We start from the raw sequence: 21211 nt of genomic DNA, 5'->3' as shown, positions 1-21211 counted from the left end.
GCCCATTTCGTCCACAACAAATCGGGAAATATAATGAATAATATACTTTCCGACTTTGACCTGGTAATTGCTAATAGCCCAAATCTGGAAAAAAATCTTTTCTATCCGACCTATGTGGGCATAGGCCATCAAACGACAGTCGACTATATTCTTCTGTCTCCAGGACTGCTTCCGATGGCCAAAGCCTACCAGGTCATCGCTAATCCACTAAGTGACCATTCCGCATTAAAAATGGACATTCATATTATTGAATCCAAATCCAAGTTCACCGAAATAGCCAACACTCTCACCCAAAACAGGTTAGAGCTAGCAAAAAACAACGGATTCTCAATAAAATGGGAAAAAGTTAATCCCAATGAACTCACGAAAAAGTTAGTGGACCGGGCATATCCAAACATAATTAAATGCTTGGACCTTGCGGCAAACCATAAAGAGGTTCTAAACAATTTTATAGAAATCCTAGAAATAACTAAGGGATTGCTCACGATGAAAACAATAACTAAACACCCCAGGAAGAAAGGGTGGTTTAACCACAATTGCTCCAGAGCCCTATCTGATTTAAAATCCGCTCTCCACAATAAACCGAGAGATGCGGGCTTTATCCAACTCCTTAGACGCAATTACACTCAAGAACGCAAGCTAAGAGTTCAGCAACTGAAAGAGAAGCTCTGGGAAGATCTAAATAAGAGCGCTCTCTCAAAAAATAGTCAGGCCTTCTGGCGAACGGTCAGATCCCCCTACTTTACAGACAACAATTCCCCCAGGATAGAGGTAGCCATAGATGAGGACACCTGGGTAGCACATTTCGCAAATATTTTTAAAGATCATGTGTGCGTAGATGGGCTAACGAACCTCCACGCCAAGGTACAATACCCAATTCCATTGTCCTTTGACATCCCCGATATATTAGTGGCCCTAAAAAAAAGTAAGACTGGTAAAGCGCCTGGCCCTGATGGTGTCCCAGAGGACCTTTTTAAATTTAACCTAGATCTATGGGCGCCTATTCTCACAAGAGTGTGTATAGCTGCAGCCAGTGAGGGCGTATTAGATTCTTGGACCAAGTCAATTATGGTCCCCATTTTCAAGAAAGGGGACCGCTAGGACGTGAAATGTTATCGCCCCATTTCACTCCTGGACTCTCTGGGCAAAGTGGTGGGGAGGGTCATCTTGGAGAGACTTCAGCAGTGGGGCGAGGAAAGAGGCATTATTTCGGACTTGCAGTTTGGGTTCCGAGAAGGTTTTGGGACGGTAGAGCAAGCCCTTAACCTCAGCCTGATAATGGGCAAATACATGCAGGCAAAGAAGAGTACGGTGTACATGGTCTATGTGGACCTGTCCGCCGCATTCGACTGCGTCTCGCATTCAAACTATGGACAGTTTTAAGACAAATGGACATGGATCCCTCCCTACTAGACTTCCTGAGAGAGCTCTATTCAGGTGCCTCCGTGAGAGTTCGCTTTGGAAGAAACGGCAAGCTGACGGCGTCATTCGGAGTGGAGCGGAGAGTTAGGCAGGGGTGTGTCCTGACCCCCTTCCTATTCTCACTTTACACCAACGGCCTGGAGGGGGATATGTTGAGGGGGGCCCAGGACCTCCCAAGAGTAAACCAGCGCCTGATCCCAGCTCTGCTCTATGCGGATGACGCCGTCATCCTGGCGAGAACCCCGCGCGAACTCCAGAGCTCAATGAACAGATACACTAATTTCATGAGTAGTCTGGATCTAAAGGTGAATGTAAAAAAAAACGTTTGTCATGATCTCAGGGGGTGCGAAGAAAGGCACAAAAAAGATATATCTTGACAATCAAAGCCTCGAGACCACAGCCCAGTACCCATACCTAGGGATCATGATAGATGACAGGCTGACATGGAAACCAGCAGTGGAGACGAGATGCCATCTGTTTAAAAGATCGATAGCGGCCTTACATATTTTTTCACAGAAACTGGGGAGGAGGGCCCCAGTGGAGTTATTGACAATCTATAAAGCTAAGTGCCAGGCCATCGCTCTTTACGGAGCAGGAGTGTGGGGTCACACAGACACAAGAGCCCTCCAGTTAATTGAAAACACATTTATAAGATTTCTCTTAGCAACATCAAAAGGCACATCAACCTACGCCTCCCACATGGAACTGGGAATTCCCTACCTTGAGGACCTTCTTAAAATTCAGCCATTAATGCTGTGGAGGCGCATTTGGTCATCCGACACGAATGCGCTAACACAGTCAATTGTGGCTGATACAATGTCACTTGACCAGTCCTCAAAGCTAAAGTGGCTCCGCTATATCAGAAACTTCTTCACAGACCTTGGCCTTGAGAACTACTATTTGCAACCTGACTCGATGGCTGGCTTGTCGAAGAAGAGTCTGAAGGAGCTAGCCCTCCATCACTTAGAAACATTGAGATTGACATCAGAGGCCACAAAACCATCAGTTATCCACGCGAACCTGGTCCAGACAACATATGGCATTCAACCGTATTTAACCTTACAGATTAAAACATACGAGAGAATGCTGATGACCAGATTCAGACTGGATACTTTTTTTAGATTGGTTGTTTTTCCAACAAATAAAGGCTGGGAATTAACTTTGCCCCCATGTCCATGTGATGGGAAATCTATACAGTCCAACATACATGTGATCATGTTCTGTAAATTTTACCATCCGCACAGAAAATGTTGGCTTCTTCCCACATTTAGGCGGTGGGGTCTCAGACAGTGTCGACCAGCATTTTATCGACTGCAATTGCTAAAGACCGAAGAAGTGTGTTATGTAGCTCTAAACTTTTTAAAATGTATCATGAATCACAGAAAAAAATCTTTAACATATTTTTCCTGATAAAATAATAACATTGAAATGCATTACTATTTTACCATGCCTGCTTATATTCAATTTATACTGTCTTTTGTATGAACCTTTTAAAAAAAAAAATCACTGTATAACCTGCACCTTTTTATCAATTGTATTGCTGATTGTCTCTTTTATGCTTTTCCTTGTGATAAACCGAATAAAGATTTGTTATATTATTTAACTGAGAGACTTTAATCATCTTTTAAGTAATCTTAAGTGTGATATTGTGGATTTTTGTTGTTTGTGGTCTTGTGTTTAAGTCTATATAAAGAACACTTATTTTGATAAAACCTATGTTGTATCCATCTGTAGTGTTTTCAATGTATTACTGTGTATATTCACAAATGCTTAACACACTCCCTATGAGATTAGCCTGTCTGCTCGTGTCAAGCTACCAAGGGGGTGAGCAGGGGTTATTAAGGAGTGTAATCCCCTTATCCTGACTTAGAAGTAAGGGTCCCTATCTGGACGAAGGTGAATACCATTGCCAACTAGAGACCCCCAGATCTAACATTGGTGGTCAGCGGTGAGGATTTGGACTTTGCATTTGTGTTCATATACAGTGATTGGTGTACACTACTAGTGAGTAAAGACCAAACGCGACCACATACTGTGTTTAGAATCTTTTTCCTTGGACTGTTAGTTTTTCATGAAAACTTCCCATTTTTACTACCATGAGTAAACCGTGTTCTATATAAAGGGGGTAACCCATATATACTACCTGGCCTGGGTCAATGAGTACAGTATCAAAATGTGTGGTCGCGGCAGCAAACAAAACTTTTCATGCAATTATAGTAGCATTCCTTTTTCCTACCTCACCCAGAGCACTGTAAAATATTGCACATTTGTTTCAATGTGCAATTGTATGGCTCCTATCTGTAAATACTTTGAATTGAATTGCATCAGATATCCTTGAACGATATAAAGTCACAGAAGTGGACTTAGACCACATAAATTTGAGTTGTGTTTTGTGCTACTATATTTGCATGAAAAGTTTTGTTTGCTGCCGCGACCACACTTTTTGATACTGTACCATGATTAAACCAGCATCTTTTGCATCTATGGATCTTGAATTTGAGGAAGAAAGGTTGGCAACCTACACTGTGAAACAGCTCAAGTATCTCTGCAGGAAATTGAAAGTTGCTACACCAGGCATTTCTAAAAAGGAAGATTACCAGAAGGCGCTGAGGGCCTGGGTAGAAGCAAGAATTGCCCCTGATCTTGTAGAGCAGCCAGTTGGGGATGCAGATGGGCAAATTGATGGGCCAGAGTTTCCAGCCAGGGGAGGGGTGCCGTCCCTACCTGGCAGCAGCATCTCTTGCAAAGAACTGTCTCCCAGAGAGCTGGAAGACAGGGAGAGAAATAGGGCACTAAAGCTGGAGTTGGCTAAGCTTAAGATGGAGTCAGAGGGAAACAGAGAATAACAGGTTGCCTTTGGAAAGAGTGAGAATGAGAATGGAGCATGAGAGAATGTTGAGGGAGTTAGAAATCAAGGCCAAGGGCTTAGAACTCAGTTCCTCTGGTGGCAGCGCACCATCTGTGCCTTCAGAAGGTGGAGTACATATTCCCAAAGATGTCATCAAAGATTTTCACAAGAATGAAGATATTGGGCAGTGGTTTGCAGCCTATGAGATAGCAATGTTGGCCCACCGGGTCCCTGAGAAGGATTGGGGAGCGGGGTTGAGGGCCGCTTTTTAACTGAAGGTAGGGATACTTTGTTAGACTTGCCCAGTACTCACAGGATGTCTTATGCCCACATGAAGGAAGCACTGATGACAAGGTATGGATTAACTCCAGAGCTCTATAGACAGAGGTTCAGGAATTGTAAGAAACTGGAGGGAACCACTTGGGTAGACTATGTGTCTTTCTTTTGCAGAGCTATGGATGGTTGGGTGAGGGGTAGCAATGTTGATAATTTTCAAGAGCTCTATGACTTGATTGCTAAGGAACACTTGTCTGCTAATTATTTTCCAGAGCTACGCCAGCACCTTATTGATAGCAAGTTGAATAACCCTAGAAAACTTGCTGAAGAGGCGGACCGCTGGGTCAGTACCAGGGTCCACAAGGGTCTTGTGGGAGACTCTGCCAAAGGGGGGACAGGGTCCCCAGCAGAGGAGTGGTGGGGCAAAGGGTAAACAGAGGGAGTTACAAAAAGGTCCCCATAGTAATTCCCAAGAGAACCAGGGTAAGGGTTCCCAGCTTCCCCCTGAAAAGAAGTCAGGACCCCCAAAGGGTAAATATGTTCATAGGGGGCTTGTTACCTGCTTTCAGTGTAAGCAGGTGGGACACCGTTGGTATGATCCCGAGTGTCCTCAGAAAGGACAGTATGTGCCACCCCGTGCACCACCCCGTCAGATGGCCAGTGTAGCCCTGGGTGGGGAGAAGATGGGTGCCCAAGGTGGGTGGGGTCCCGTAGAAATGTCCCTTGACTCATTAGGAGACTTTGAGGTGGTCCCTCAAACTCAGCTGCCTGCTAACACTAAAAAATACAGGCAGTGGGTAACCATGATTGGCCATAATGTGGAGGCTCTCAGAGACACAGGAGCAAGTGTGACATCTGTCAAGTGTCACTTGGTCTCTGAAGAGCAGGTAGTCCCCAATGCATTCTTCCAGTTGTTGCCGCTGACAAAACAGAGAGCCATTGCAAGGTGGCTCAAGTTCCCTTTGAGTGTGGGGGGGTCTCTGGTACTCTTCAAGTAGCTGTGAGGCCATCCATGCCTGTTGGCTGTCTGTTAGGCAACGATTTAGAAGCTCCCCTTGGGCTAAGGTGGAGAGGAAGTCGCATTTAGAGATGTTTGTCTGCCTGAGTGGGCATGTGTGACCACTCAGTCTATGGCAGTTAAGGGTGTTCAAGAGACCCTGGAGCCTGGTCTTATTCTGGGGCAGAATAAGACCTTTGAAAGGCTTGTCTCCCACTTTTATTGGCCCCAGATGCGGAAGAGTTCAGATACTCATCATAGGACCTGTCAAACTTGTCAGGCAAGTAGGAAGAGTAGGAGGAGGCACAAGGCCCCTCTCCAACCCTTCCCTATAGTCAGTACCCCCTTTGAACGGGTAGGGAGTGACATTGTGGGGCCACTGGACCCCGAGGCAGCCATGGGCAACAGGTTTATCCTGGACTTGGTGGACCATGCTACCTGGTACCCAGAAGCCATTCCGCTCAGGACAGTGACGGCACCCGTGGTGGGACGTGCACTGATGGGGATCTTCTCCCGTGTGGGGTTCCCCAGAGAGGTTGTGTCTGACCGAGGTACAAACTTCATTTCTAATTATATGAAGTCTCGGTGGAAGGAGTGTGGTGTTCGCTACAAGTTCACCATTCCTTACCACCCACAAGGTAATGGGCTGGTTGAAAGATTCAACCGGACCCTTAAAGGCATGATCATGGGTCTTGAGGAACCAATGAGGTGTAAGTAGGACGTCCTCTTGCCATGCCTTCTGTTTGCCTACCGAGAGGTGCCACAGAAGTCTCTAGGGTTCAGTCCTTTTGAGCCTTTGTATGGTCACCCGGTAAGAGGACCTTTGAGTTTGGTCAAGGAAGGCTGGGAGCAATCTCCCAGGAAACCTCCCCAGGATGTATACAGCTACATGCTGAAACGGTAAACAATATGCTAGATTCAAGATCCTAAACAATTACAAACAGTGAACAAAGCCTGGTCACTGTTTGTAATTGTTTTGGATCTTGTATCAAGCATATTGTTTACCATTTCAGATATTGTGCCCTACAGCTAGCAAGATACATTATTGTTTTGTAGGGGTCCCCGTTTTTCAAAATAGTATAGCTACATGCTGGCCTTCAGGAACCAGACTCAGCGTTTCAGAGATCTTGCTCAGGCGAATCTGGAAGCCAGCTAGGAGGAAATGAAGCGGTGGTACGATCAGAATGCCACTCTGATTGAGCTTCAGCCTGGACAGAAAGTTTATGTCATGGCCACTGTGGAGCCTTGTGCGCTCCAGGACAGGTGGACCGGTCCATATGAGGTGGTGGAATGCAAGAGTGATGTCACCTATCTGGTGAACTTTTGGTCTCCCAGGAACCGCTTGCGGTTTCTGCATGTTAACCACCTCAAGCCCCACTTAGAAAGGTCCAAAGTGGGCATGCTCCTAGCGACAGATGGTGAAATGGAGGAGGAGACTGAGCCTCTTCCTGACCTCCTGTCTGCAACAGAGCAAGATGGGTCAGTGCATGGTGTCAGCTTCTCTACCACACTGAACCCTGATCAGCAGCAAGATTGTCGCCAGCTGTTGGGGCAATTCTCTGATCTATTTTCCTTGGTTCCTTGTGTCACAGAGTGGTGCGTCCATGATGTGGACACTGGCAACAGTCCTCCTGTCAAGCACAAGGCTTACAGAGTGACTGACAAGGTTAGGGCTTACATTAATGAGGAAATCTCCAAGATGTTTGCTTTAGGGGTCATTGAGTCCTCCAACAGTCCTTGGGCCAGCCCAGTGGTCTTGGTCCCAAAGGCTGCCTCGCCAGGCGCCACACCCGAACTCTGGTTCTGTGTGGACTACAGAGGGCTCAATTCAGTAACCAGGACTGATGCACACCCCATCCCCAGAGCTGAGGAGCTCATTGATCGGTTAGGGGCTGCACGGTACCTCAACACGTTTGATTTGACGTCTGGGTACTGGCAGATCGCCTTGACTGGTGGGGCTAAGTAGAGGTCAGCAATCTCCACACCAGATGGGCACTACCAATTCCGGGTTATGCCCTTTGGGATGAAGAATGCCCCTGCTACCTTTCAGAGGTTGGTCAACCAGGTGTTGGCTGGGCTGGAGGATTTCAGTGCCGGCTACCTGGATGACATTGCAGTGTTCAGCGCCAGTTGGGAAGAACACTTGCAGCACCTCTGGGAAGTGTGGATGGCACTGCGCAAGGCAGGCCTCACTATCATGGTGAGTAAGTGCCACATCAGGCAGGGTTCTGTTGTGTACTTGGGTAACCAGGTAGAAAGAGGCCAGGTGGCGCCCCTACAACCCTAGATTGATATCATCCTGGCATGGGGACCCCCAAAGACTCAGACACAGGTGAGAGCCTTTTTAGGACTCACAGGGTACTACAGGAGGTTTGTCAAGGGGTATGGCAACATTGTTGCACCCTTGACTGAGCTGACTTCCAGGAAGCAGCCCAAGAAAGTGAACTGGACTGACACCTGTCAGAAGGCTTTTGAACCCCTGAAGACTGCCTTGGGTACAGCCCCCGTGCTTCATGCGCCCAACTTCTCAAAATATTTCATTGTTCAGACAGACGCTTCAGAGCATGGTGTGGGGGCTGTTCTATCACAGATTAATGAAGAAGGCCTAGACCAACCTGTAGCCTTCATCAGTAGGAGGTTACTCCCACGGGAACAGAGGTGGAGTGCAATTGAGCGTGAGGCATTTGCTGTGGTCTGGACACTGAAGAAATTGAGACCATACTTGTTTGGGACTCACGTCCGGGTTCAGACCAACCGCAGGCCCCTCAGATGGCTGATGCAGATGAGAGGTGAGAACCCAAAGTTGTTGAGGTGGTCCATTTCCCTACAGGGTATGGACTTTACGGTGAAACACCGCCCTGGTACAGAACACGCCAACGCTGATGGTCAGTCCAGATTTTTCCGCCTTAGTGAAGAGAACTCCCAAGGGGAAGGGTAGGTCTCCCCACATTTCAGCTGGAGGGGACACGTGTTAGACCTGGCATCATTGGCGTGAGTCTCCCTTCCATTTTTTCTGATTGCCTCCTCTGCGTTGATATATTTTTGCTGGTTATATGCTTTGGGCACTGTGGCATTGCTAATCAGTGCCACAGTGCAAGTGCTCCTTATGTTAAATTGATGTACTGATTGGATTTCATGATTGGGTTATTTGATTTATCTGTCAACCCCTAGTACAGTGCACCATGTGTGCCCATGGCTTGTAAATCAAATGCTGCTGGTGGGCTTGCAGCACTGGTTGTGCCACCCACAGAAGCAGCTTGTAATGTGTGTCTACGGCCTCCCATTGCAAAGCCTTTGTGCAGCCTAGCACTGCCATGTCGACTTGGCCAAGTGCACCCACTTGCCAGTCTCTAAACCTTTCCTTTGCTTCATATTAGACACCCCTATGGTAGGCCCAAGGGCAGGGTGCATTGTAAGTATAAGGTAGGAATGCTCTGATGGGTGTAGCATGTTCTAATAGTGAATTACAGCCATTTTCGTTTTTCACTATTAAAGGCTACCTGTTCTCATAGGCCAGAATGAGCAGCTAGAATATTACACTCTTATAATCCTAACTGACTCAGGGAACACAGTAGAAATTTGAATTTAGTATGCCTGAACTCAGAATAATAAAATGCATATTTTAGTAAAGTTTATTTTAATATTCTGTGTTTGCAAATACCACTTTTAGAAAGTAGGTATTTGCTTGCCTAACCATTTGAGCCTGCCTCTGCTGGGTTGTGTATTCCTTGTCTGGGTTTGTGAGTGATAGGGCTGGGGAATTCCAGGAGACCGGCTGGGGTAGCCCGGTGGTGAATTGAGAGATCTACATCTAGATGGGCGGGAGGAGTTGCACCTGGGACCTGAATAGGGCTGGGCCTTCCTTCTACAATGCTGGCCCTGTGGCCTGTTTGATGTCTCGACCCTGCACTGTGAAAGGAGAGGAGGAATCATGTCAACAGAGTGCTCCAGAGCTGTATCTTCCCTCCCCTGTGCTGGCTCCACCTCCTGTGGGGCATCTGATGTCTCTGCCCTGCACAGTGAAAAGAAGAAGAGAGTCATTTAAACAAAGTGCTCAGGAACTGGTTTGGACTAGGCAGAGGCCTCTCTGCCTTCAGAGAACGAAGGATTTGGGGTTATAAATATTGGGACCCTGATCCCAAGAAATTAGATCACTACTGAAACAAGAAATCTTTCTGCCTAGGAGAAGAACCAAGGAAGCTGCAGGAGTTGGACTGCCCCTCTGCCAGTGTGCTGTTTCCTGGGTTGGCCTGCAGTGGTTGCTTTATTGCCGAGGGAAAGGAGAAGGAACTTTGTAAGGACTTTCATCTACAGAATATTCTCCAAGGGCTTGAACTGTACTTGCCTCCTGCTGAAGTCTCAGGAACAAAAGACTTCACCTCCAGCTCCCGCCTCAATTTCCTTGCTGGGAATTCTGACTCCAGTCACTGGAAGCTGGAAGCGCCATGCATCGAGAAGAATCGTGTCGCCGCCGCAGCTGAAATTATCGCAACGTGGGAGAAGCTAAACTTCGTTGCATCTCTCTGGAAGCGTGTGTTCATCAAAGCTGCCTGCTGTCGCATCACCGGAGAAACGTGACACCATCGAGAGAGTCGCCATCGCATTACCGGAGAAGAGTGTCACAGGGCCTGTCGCGGCTCCAAAGTACAGAGTCGTCACAAGGCTGCCAGGGCGTCATTGCATCGTCATCCCATCGCTGCATCAAGGGCGCCATCTTCTCGCATCGCAACCAGATAATTGCATCAAGGCGCCATCTTGCGCACCGCAACGGGCCCGCAAGCCGTGAATCTAGGCATCACCTTCGCTCCAGTAAGGCTCACGACGAGTAACCTACCCTGCGCAAGCATTGAGGCAGGACGCAACCGTTCCCCCGGAACACGGAACCGACGCAACTCCCCTTTTGTGAGCCTTTTGTTTACTTTGCGTAGAGCATCCAGGTACTTTGCTGAGAACTTTGTTGCATTTACCAACAACTTGAACTAAGCAACTTGCATCATCTTTTAAGTCATCTTAAGTGTAGTATTGTGGATTTTTGTCATTTGTGGTCTTGTTTAAAACCTGTGTTGTGTTAATCTGTAGTGTTTTCACTGCATTACTGTGTATATTCACAAATGCTTAACCCACTGCCTCTGAGATAAGCCTGTCTTCTCGTGCCAAGCTACATAGGGGATGAACAGGGGTTATTAAGGAGTGTAATCCCCTTATTCTGACTTAGAAGTAAGGGTCCCTATTTGGACAAAGGTGAATACCATTGCCAACTAGAGACCCCCAGATCTAACACATCCTCATACATAAAAGTACTTGCAGTTCTCACAGTACACTAGCTGCACATCAGAATCGGCTTGCTCCTATGCAATTCCTCTGTGGCTTCCTTGGTCTTGTGACGTGAATGTTTAGGCCACCAACTTTCGGACCACAACCACCTCAAAAAGATGATTCAGTGGAGCAGAAGACATGCACCAGTACCTATTAGGAGGCGGTGAGCCCCGGCCCTACAGGACAGAGTCTTCTGTGATACTGTAAGTACACATATCGCCATCTTTGAGGAGAACAAAGGGACTGCCTCTACGACAGTGATAGAGTGGGATACCTTTAAGGGTGTCACATAAGGCCTGTGCATCAAGATGTAGCACGGTGTAAAACATGCCTTGTGAGCCAAGAACCTCTCCTATGAACAAACAATATGAACAGCGGAAATATATGTGTGGTAGCTGCATGAAACGAGAACCTAATCACCCCTCTCTGAAAGGAGTAAAGAGAGGCGATGGTCAGACTAGGAACACTACACTATCAAATAGTAGCAAGGCTCCTATGGTCGTTGACCCCAAAGACCCCAAGAAACGGCAGTAGATCACCGGTGGGAGAGATATTGAATGTGCAAGCAGATATAAAACAGGCTTTCCAGTAGAACCAGACGTCTGTATACCAGGCTGTGTTGAGAGTGCAGGCACCCCAATTAGATGAGTATTTGAAAAGACTGACGATCCCCAAACTTAAACATCTTCAGGGACATACATCAGATGAAACCCTGACCACTGAGGAAATTGGCTTCATGATTGACTAGATCGCGTGCAACAAAACTTCTGGGATGGACGGGTTACCGGTGGACTTTTACTTAACCTACAGAGCAACCCTCTCGCCAAAGCTACTCCAAATGTACCAACAGGCCAGGTAGGAGGGCACATTGCCGGGATCCCTATGGGAGGCTATGATATTGGTACTGCCTAAGCCCAACAGGGACCCACTGGAGCTACGCTCCTACTGGCCACTGTACACCAACCACAAGATTTGCAGGAAGGTCCTTTCAAACAGGTTGCTCCCCTGCCTCTCTACATTGGCATCAAGACCAGAATGGTTTCGTACTTGGGAGGAAAGTATATCTTAACCTATGGCGCCTCTCCGGCTGATGGAAAAGAATCTTCATGAATTGCCTCCATACACAGCACTCTCACTAGATATAAAGAAGGCCTTCAACACCCTGGAGTAGTTTTACTTAACGAAAGTGCTAATGTGCATGAAACTAGTCCCAGAAATATTACACTGGATTAATCTCCTCTACACCAACCCGCTGTCCCGCATCCGGACAGACAGAAATATCAGTTTATTTTGAAGCATGCAGCAAAGATGCCCACTGTCGATTACTTTTGCCCTAGCCATGGATCTGTTTGCTGTCCTGTTTCGGTCACAGGACCCAGCAATCAGTATACCGAGTGAGCCAAATTGAGAGGACATATCACTGTATGCTGATGATGCATTTGTGTACCTCAGGAACGTGCATTCGTATCTACCACAGGTGATGGATGTTCTAGACGATTTTGGTAGGGCTTCTAGACTAAGGCTAAATTTGACCAAATCCAGCTTATATCCCATGGGCAAACTAACAACTTAAAACAGGAAGTGCTGCCACAATTAGCACTGGGGTGGAACCCTAACATCTTCAGGTATTAATCGATGAACTTACCACACGAAAATGAACGTGTACAGGGCAACTTAGGTGATATCCAAGGTTTGCAGCTCCCTGTTGTTTTGGGGCTCCCTGCAACTATCGACCCATGAGTAGAGTGGAAAAGCAAAAATGCTGTAAATACTTTTATACTGCTTCTCGACCCCTCTAGTTTACCTGCCTCTGCGCTTCTTCAGGCAGGAAATTGGACTCTGTTTCTGTTCTTATGGACTTAATCTGGGGAGCGGGCCACGAGAGAGTCGCGCTTCGCAAACTTTATTCTAACTTGGAACGGGATGAGGATGTACATTTAAAATACTAATAAAGAACTACAAACTAGTGTGTGACTTGGAAGACGATTATTTCTCAATACAGCCCTTGTTTGTGATCTCGTTACAGTTCTCACATTATCATCTGCACTAGAAGAGATGGGAGCCTGGGGTGTCTGATCACAGAAACTCATTTGCATACAAAGGGGGGTGAAAGCCTGTTCACAAAGCACAACACAACTTGTTTATGTAAAAGTTTGAACATTGCACAGGGAGTGTGATTCAGTGTGAGTGTTGTATGACAGGAGCGGGCAGTCTTAGTTGCTGAGACATGGATCTCTGACGGGTGCCTCTTGAGCTCTTTCAACTGTTTGAGACTGTTTGAGAGGCAGTCTCAAATTCCCGGGGCACAGCTACCAACAGCTTCCCTCATAATCTTTGATTTTTGCATCTACAGGTGATGCAGAAGCCACCTAAGACAGTAACCTTGGTGTGCTTTCTGGAGTCAGCCTGCTTTGCTTTTCCCAAATTTTGGCCAGCAAAGGTAAATGTGTCTTCTACTGAAGTGTTCTTAGCACGCTTTTGGTAACGTGGCTTGAGCAGTATGGCCTAAGGGTCGCTCGAAGGAAAAGCAAAACAGTGGAAGTCACACATTTCAATACAGTTTATTAAAAATAGACAAGGAACTGTAAGATTCAAACCAAGTTTAGAGCAAAAAGAATATTTAATAATTATTAAGAAGCAAAATCAAAAGGTGGGCTGTGATTTAAGGACAACTGTCAAAACCAAACAAAAAGGTAAATAAATAAAAAACAAGCAGTTCTACTAAATCAATCAGGAAGTCATCTACAAAATTGTAGCTGACTTTGGTAGCTATGCTCGAGAGGACAAAGATAAGTTTAGTCTCTGGTGATGATTAACACTGGAATTTGATGCAAGGTTTTTGGCTGAATCAGTCTCAGAAGATGACGAGCTGCACAGAAGTGGCTTGAAGTGCAAAATGCCCACAGAGTAGAGTTGGGTCATCAAGTTGAACCTGAATCCACGGCCATCAAAATGTGTGAAACTTCAATTACAACAGCTGCGAAGTCTTCGGAGCTTCCAAGTTATGGAGACGGTTCAAAGTTGATGATAAGAGCTAAAGCATGGAACCTGGCAGGCCTGAGGCATGGTTTAGGGGATAGCAGGTTCCATTGGAAACAAAAACAAGATGGAAAGAGGCCACTCATGTGGATCTTTGTAATACGAGGCTGTGTCCTTTTGGAACATAAGTCATTACGACTATTTAGGAAGGGGCCAAGAATCGTTTGCATATGGCTGACCTCATCTGTAATTACACAAAGACTACAGAATGATGTGGTGGGATGTTGCAGAGATTAACTACCAGTCCATCCATCACGTTTAGTTTTTCTCAATGATCAGCCCTACGTGGTACAGACATGAACAGATGTTGGTCCCATAGAGACCTATGCCAAAGGGACTCCTTCTGCAGCCCCCTGTGAGGCTCGTTAAGGCTGGAAACAGTTTGAGGTTCAAGCATTCCAGATCCTTGGGGGCGTGGCCTCAAAGTTCAGGATCGAATGGACTTTGTGGGTCAGTCATTGCTTATAAACACTCAGCAAACAAAACACGCTGAATGGAATGAGGCCACAAATAGTTACAAAAGAATGAGGTTAATTCAAGCATTTCCATTCCACGCTGTGTACTTTTCTCAGTAGACGGTTTGTTGGACAATCAATAGAGCGGTGTCTTTGTGGCTGCTTCATCTAAATGTTTTGTGATGCTGAAAGCTCCTCCTCAGGGTTGACAGTGAGCACCTTTTATTCTCCAACATTGTCTCTTTTATGTGGAAAGGTTACATTTACAACTGAAGTTTTTGTCACATTGAGAGCACGGATCATTTTCTTTCACGTTGTGGGTTCTCTCTTGTTGAATGAAACTGAATCTCCAGCAGACCCTTCCCTGGCATTTAGAACAATGACAAGGTTTTTTCCAGGTAAGTTCTCCCAAATTGAGTGAGACCAGATTTCGGACTGAAACTTTTCCAGCATTCAGAGAGCTAAGAAGGTTTTACCCCAGTGTGAGTTCTCTCATGTCTAGTGAGAGTTGTTTTCAATCTGAAGCTTTTCTGGGATTCAGAACACTGATACGGTTTGAGCCCAGTGTGTGTTCTTTCATGCACAGTAAGGTTGGATTTCTGACCAAAGCTTTTCCAGCATTCAGAGCACTGATAAGGTTTTTGCCCAGTGTGAGTTCTCTCATGGTGAGTGAGAGTCTGTTTCAGTCTGAAGCTTTTCTGGCATTGAGGGCACTGATATGGTTTATGCCCAGTGTGGGTTCTTTCATGCACAGTAAGGTTGGATTTCTGACTGAAGCTTTTTTGGCATTCAGAGCACTGATACGGTTTGAGCCCAGTATGGATTCTCTCATGTTGAGTTAAACCGGATTTGTGATAGTAACCTTTTTGGCATTCAGAACACTGATACCGTTTCTGCCCAGTGTGGTTTCTTTCATGCACAGTAAGGTTGTATTTCTGATTGAAGCTTTTACAGCATTCAGAGCACTGATACTGTTTTTGTCCAGTGTGGGTCCTTTCATGTGCAGTAAGGCTGGATTTATGACTGAAGCTTTTCAAGCACTCAGTGCACTGATAAGGTTTTTGCCCAGTGTGAGTTCTCTCATGGTGAGTAAGAATTATTTTCCGACTGAAGCTTTTCTTGCATTCAGAGCACTGATAGGGTTTGAGCCCAGTATGAATTCTTTCATGTTGAGTTAAACCGGATTTGTGATAGAAACCTTTTTGGCATTCAGAACACTGATACGGTTTCTGCCCAGTGTGGGTTCTTTCATGTGAGGTAAGGGTAGATTTATGACTGAAGCTTTTACAGCATTCAGAGCATTGATAAGGTTTTTGTCCAGTGTGGGTCCTTTCATGTACAGTAAGGGTAGATTTATGACTGAAGCTTTTAAAGCATTTAGAGCACCGATAAGGTTTTTGTCCAGTGTGGGTTCTTTCATGTGCAGTAAGTCTGGATTTATGATTGAAGCTTTTCTGGCACTCAGAGCACTGATAAGGTTTTTGGCCAGTGTGAGTTCCCTGATGTTGAATCAGACTGCCACTAAAACTGAAGCTTTTTTGGCATTCAGGGCACTGATAAGGTTTTTGCCCAGTGTGGGTTCTTTCATGTGAAGTGAGATTGGATTTGCTACTGAAGCTTTTACAGCATTCAGAGCACTGATAAGGTTTATGCCCAGTGTGGGTTCTTTCATGTACCGTAAGGCTGGATTTGTGATTGAAGAGTTTCTGGCATTCAGGACACTGATAGGGTTTTCGTCCAGTGCTAGTTTTCTCATGTTGGGTGAGGTGGGATTGATAACTAAAGCTGTTCTCACAGTCATTGCTCTTATTCGAGTTGTTTGTTTCTCCAAGTTGGGTTTGTTCCTGGATACATGCCATCTTAAGACTAAATTTGATTTCTGATTGTGTAGTTGTTTATGTTACAACTCAGCATTAACTTCTAAAGTACATTTCAGATGCTCTTCTTAACATATATTTAACTAATGATAGTTTTTACCTGGAGATAATTTTTCTACCTTTAAAGGCACCAATCTAACTTGTCTTATTAACTTTCACCGAGGAGCCCCTTGTATTGATTAAGATGCCCTCATGGATTCATTTTCTCCAAGTTATGCCCGGGTGAATTCCCTCTAGTTTAATTAGTCTTATTTAGTGATACTAGTTTATCACATTTGATTTAGGAGTTTTAAGGTCTTTGGGCTTTAGTGTTTGCCTGTTAGGTATGTTCGTTCATACCAGTAATGACCGATGATTAGGGCATGCCAGGGTGGTTTATGAATTATCAATAGCGTAACACTGGGCCCTTTTATACTTTCTGTGCCAGAATATGCTTTTTTGTTCAGTGGTTAATGATCGACTTTGGAGTTACAGGACACTTTGAAACCACTCGGATCGACCCAAGAGACAGAGTTGGTGGGGGAAAATCTTCCTATATTGGAAGTGGTAATCCAGCATCTTTGCTGTAACGACATCTGAGAAAGTGTATTTAAACAACCTTTTCTCTCCTCTCATCTTCAGGAGACAGAGACAAAAGCTTCCGCTTGTAAACCAGGGATATTAGTCTTTTTGACGGTTCTGTCACATCACAACACGTCTACGGATGCTGATCTGTTGGGGAGGGTTTGCGTCTCCAAAGCATTTCTCATAAACCATCAAACAGAATTTACAACACTGAGTTTTCTCAAGTGCACTGTGTAGGTATCAGTTGTGGCCAATGTTCTCCTCAATCTCAGTTTCCTGACACTTGATAAACATTTATGGTCATTTTCCTTTAGGGATTTGACAACTTTCACATTCACCAGTTTCTTCCGCACCAACATCCTCACCATTCCTGGCACATAGAAAATGTTTTCTTCTCAAGAGCTCGAGAATGTTTTAACTTATTTGAAATAATCCTTTTCGTTGCGTTTCACTAAATTTAAACCTTCTTTTTTCTCTTCATGCTTCAGTCACCTGTAGAAACGGAGTCAGAAATTGTAAATGAAAACAAAGAAAAAATATTTATGACCTTATACTTTGCACAAAGAATGTATTGACAAAAACAAGCCAGGAAATCTGATAGTGGTGAAACAGCTCAGGGACACTGTAAATCGGGAGCTTCGGATCACTGGAACTCATAGATGTGAGAGAAAACGTAATTAATATTTAAGAAAGAAACACAAGTTGCACATATATTGTGACACAGATTCTCAGCAGCAGCCAACACTATCAATTTACAACTACTGTGGCAAAGGCTGGCATCACAAAGAGATATTTGTAATACTTTTAATTAATTATCTCCTGCCCACCTAGACTGTTAATCTATTCGTTTTTCCAGTGATCTAGAACAATTATTGAACAATTTATTGAACAAAGGTATTTGCTTTGTTGTAATCACTGCTTTAAATGCCACCATAGACTGACGCTGTGTCCAGTTAGGTCAGTGGAATTCACTATTTCAAATTGTGCGGATGATAAGGACTTACTTGGTGCCCAGAACTCATCACACTCCTCCGACAGGCCCCAGGCACTGCAACACCTGAAAAAGAGAAAAAAACAGCACAACAGTAAAGGAAACAAAAAGGGTCTAGAAAAGAAAAACACAAAACAGAAGAAAGAGATAAAAGGCTATCTTCCACTCGCACCACATGTTCCAGCACAGGAAACTGTGCAGCAGGTGCTTGTGAACCCATAGGTTACTTCTAAAGACAGTGCCCCCAAGGTCAGCACCAGGTGCAGCTCCACCGGTTGCACCACCCTAAAGCAAGCCTTGTGTGCATGTGTGTCCACACACATATACTGTGTCTTTTGCTTGTAGTAGATAAGACTGAAAAGGATAGTTTAGGAGGACGTAAAGAGATGGAAGTCAGATCAAGAGAGAAAGACGGCAAAAGAACAGTCAGAGGGGGGAGAGTATCACGTGGTGTAGAGGAGGAGACAAATGTGCCAATAGTTAACGAACTGCTGGGCAAAACCGACCTAAAAAGGAATCGGACCTGCACTACACCCCCAACATTTCCAGGAGGAATGTGGCTCCATCATATTATTATCAGAAGTTTGATAACAAGAAGGTTAGTATACAGAAGGAGTCAAATGTTGAAGCTGAAGAGACAAAAACAAAACAGAGATGAAGAAAGGGAATAGAGAAAGAAGAAACAGGGTAAAAGGAAACTTAAGAGTTATAGGAATCCTTACCTGACAGTTATATTATATTTTGTTCCTCCAAGGGTGGCAGCCCGCTGCACTGCCTGGTCAGCCCAGAATACCTTGAAAGCAAGTAAAGAAATAGTTTTGCGTCAGATGACTATCAAACTTCATCACATTTTACAAAAAAAGTCCTGAACTTACAAAACAAAAGAATCTCTTGTTCTCTGGAGGCCATTGTGAAGCAAATATGGGCATGAATAAACACTTTTTTGGTTCACCAAGAACCATGAACCCTAGCTGGAAAAGGTCTCTGTGAATATAGAGTGCACCCACAGTCTCAGAGAACAAACTCTAACAACCCGGTCCATGTCTTCATAACCCCCATCTTTCCATTTACAACCTGTGAAACTTGCAAATCAAAACAATCTGGTTTGCAAAGGTATGTTAAATTCCTTGTACATAATTCTGCCCCGTTCATAAATCCGTCAACCAGACTCTTAGATTTATACAAACCATGCTCTCGGAGGAACTGCAATTCATGCTCAAGCTGATGCAGAGTTCGAATGCTGAGCAATGGAAGCAACAAAGCATCAATGTGTTGGCGCTTTGTATTTAAAAATTATCTGAAGGGATGATGCAGAGGGTCAGTGTCTAGTGAGCCCCACAAGATGGAATTCGGAATTGAACCTTCAGAAGACAAAGCTTAGAACATTGAAATGTTAAGATCTATTGAAGACAACGGAGCAGCAGCAGCAGCCTATATATACAACCTGATATTGGCCCGCTGCTCTCAACAATACAATGTCCTAATATACAGCCTCTGCCTCTCCAAAATATTTGGATTGGGCAAGAGAAGGCAGAAGATAGAGGCTGGAATCAGGGCACACAGGAGCCTCCCCCCTTCCTCCTCCCGTAGCTTGCAATGTCACTGGCGTCTCGGAAGGAGGGGGGGTTCTGCTCATCTCCTGCATCTCCCCGGCTCACGTGAATGATGAAAAGCAGTTTAGCCGAGCCCAGGGAGAACCAGGGGCTGACTTCAGCCTCCTTTAACAGCTATTGCTGTGACCGTTCATCAATTAACCACCGTGGTCCAGCTTGCGGCTGTTAACCTTTGAACAACAGCTGTGAAATAAAGGTTTCGGAGTACCGGAGGTGTTTCTACCCCCTCGGTCTCTGGGACACCATTGTTTTATTAATTAACACATTCTGCCCTCATTGTGCAAACAGTGCAACGGCCTTATAGTCAGCCGTAGCAGGCAATACTGCCCATTAAAGGACCGCTCCCTTGGTAAAGGCCCTTGCCTTTGGAGCTACAACAAGCTTCAAAGCTATATTAAAGGTTTCAAATAATTACTGAAGGCATAAACATGGTTACTCAGATAGAGAAATAATTATCATAATATTTGCAGGAGGATCACATATTGGTAACCTCTAAAGTATATCAAAAGCCAGAATCAGAACTAACTCTATCTGTAAAGTCAATAGACAGACCACACACAACAAATGTGTGCTAAGAAATAAGAAAACTTTTTTAATAATATCAAATAGCAAACTGGCATAGAACCTGCTTACTTAGAAATCAAGGAAAAGTTCTTAAGTTTTTAGACAGAGAGAACACATTATTGTTATGGTTCATGAGGAGGTAAAAATGACATCAATCAATGAATGTTCATGAAAACCTGACACAACAAAATGTAATTTAATAAACCACAAGTAACAAAATGAATAATTAATTGTGACTTTTTCCCAAAAACCCACAAGTCATTTTACAAGGTTATTGCCTAACTTAATAACTGGATCTTAATCACAGTTTAAGTTTGTGGCCATTCATTTATGACAAAATTTGTACAGGAACATTTGCTGACAGCTTATTAGTTGTTTATTAGAAATGCCTACAACTTGGACTCCTTTCCCAAGAGGGGTGGGTTGGGAGCTCCTGTCAGTCTGACTGTGGAACGGGAGGCACATTTATTGATTAAAAGTAATGCTGGATTCCCATTTTCTTCTTCTACAAAAGGGCCACTCTGGGTGACCTCCAGGACTGCAACAAGCATGCAACCCTTCTCCCGTCCCAGGCACCGTCATTGTGTCTGATTCAGTCCCGTAGAAACTCCTAGTGTAGATGCAAGTTGTGGAAAATCCTTATTAATCACTAATGGATTTTGTTGAAATCCTGATTTTGTTGAGAATTTGGCATTCTATTCTACTCTGGGCTGTGGGACCATCTGGACAGAAGGCATGTTCCAATTTATCTGCCTTTGATTCTGCATGCTCGTCACAGAGGCCAGTTGGGCTAGGACCATTGACTGAGACATCGCATTCTGTACCATCTGATTCATGTTCCAGTTTCCCAGGTTCCTGCGCAAATCGCAAGGATCATGTCTTATTCGGCACATTATTAGCGTTTGAGGTATTTAAATTGCCACTATTAGTAAAACCTATACCCTAAGCTGGCCGTAACGGGCTTCCGGTGTTTCCCCAGGAGGCTGGAACAGTGGAGACCGATTGTTCAGTGCTTTGAAACATATTGGTCACTGGGGGCTGGTTTTGCTGTGGTGCTGCTATATCACCCCCCAGCAACAAAAGAGGCAGGGAGCTGGTCGGTCATAATTGTCAGGCCTGGTTTGGGCTCCCAGTCTGGCCCTGACCCAGAGGAACAACATTTCCTCCTTGCGCATACTGAACATCATTACTCTGCACACCAACGCCGTGCATATCCAAATTCACACCAGCAACAAACCCAGAATCAAAA

The 21211-nt window shown here is 44.9% G+C and overlaps 1 protein-coding gene across 1 annotated transcript in view; it reads right to left on the bottom strand.

Moving 5' to 3' along the window:
• The window catches only part of LOC144805753 (uncharacterized), a 385948-nt gene extending 369707 nt beyond the window's left edge, over positions 1 to 16241 (bottom strand). Inside the window, exon 1 of the mRNA XM_078672232.1 lies at positions 14898 to 16241. Within this exon, the coding sequence (XP_078528358.1) occupies positions 14898 to 16212 (1315 nt within the window). The 5' untranslated portion in view covers positions 16213 to 16241. The remainder of the gene's footprint in view (positions 1 to 14897) is intronic.
• Positions 16242 to 21211: the final 4970 nt, after the last annotated feature.

The sequence above is a fragment of the Lissotriton helveticus genome (assembly GCF_964261635.1).
Source record: "Lissotriton helveticus chromosome 1_1 unlocalized genomic scaffold, aLisHel1.1 SUPER_1_unloc_22, whole genome shotgun sequence".
Classification (NCBI taxonomy): Eukaryota; Metazoa; Chordata; class Amphibia; order Caudata; family Salamandridae; genus Lissotriton; species Lissotriton helveticus.
This window is presented reverse-complemented; position numbering and strand designations above follow the sequence as displayed.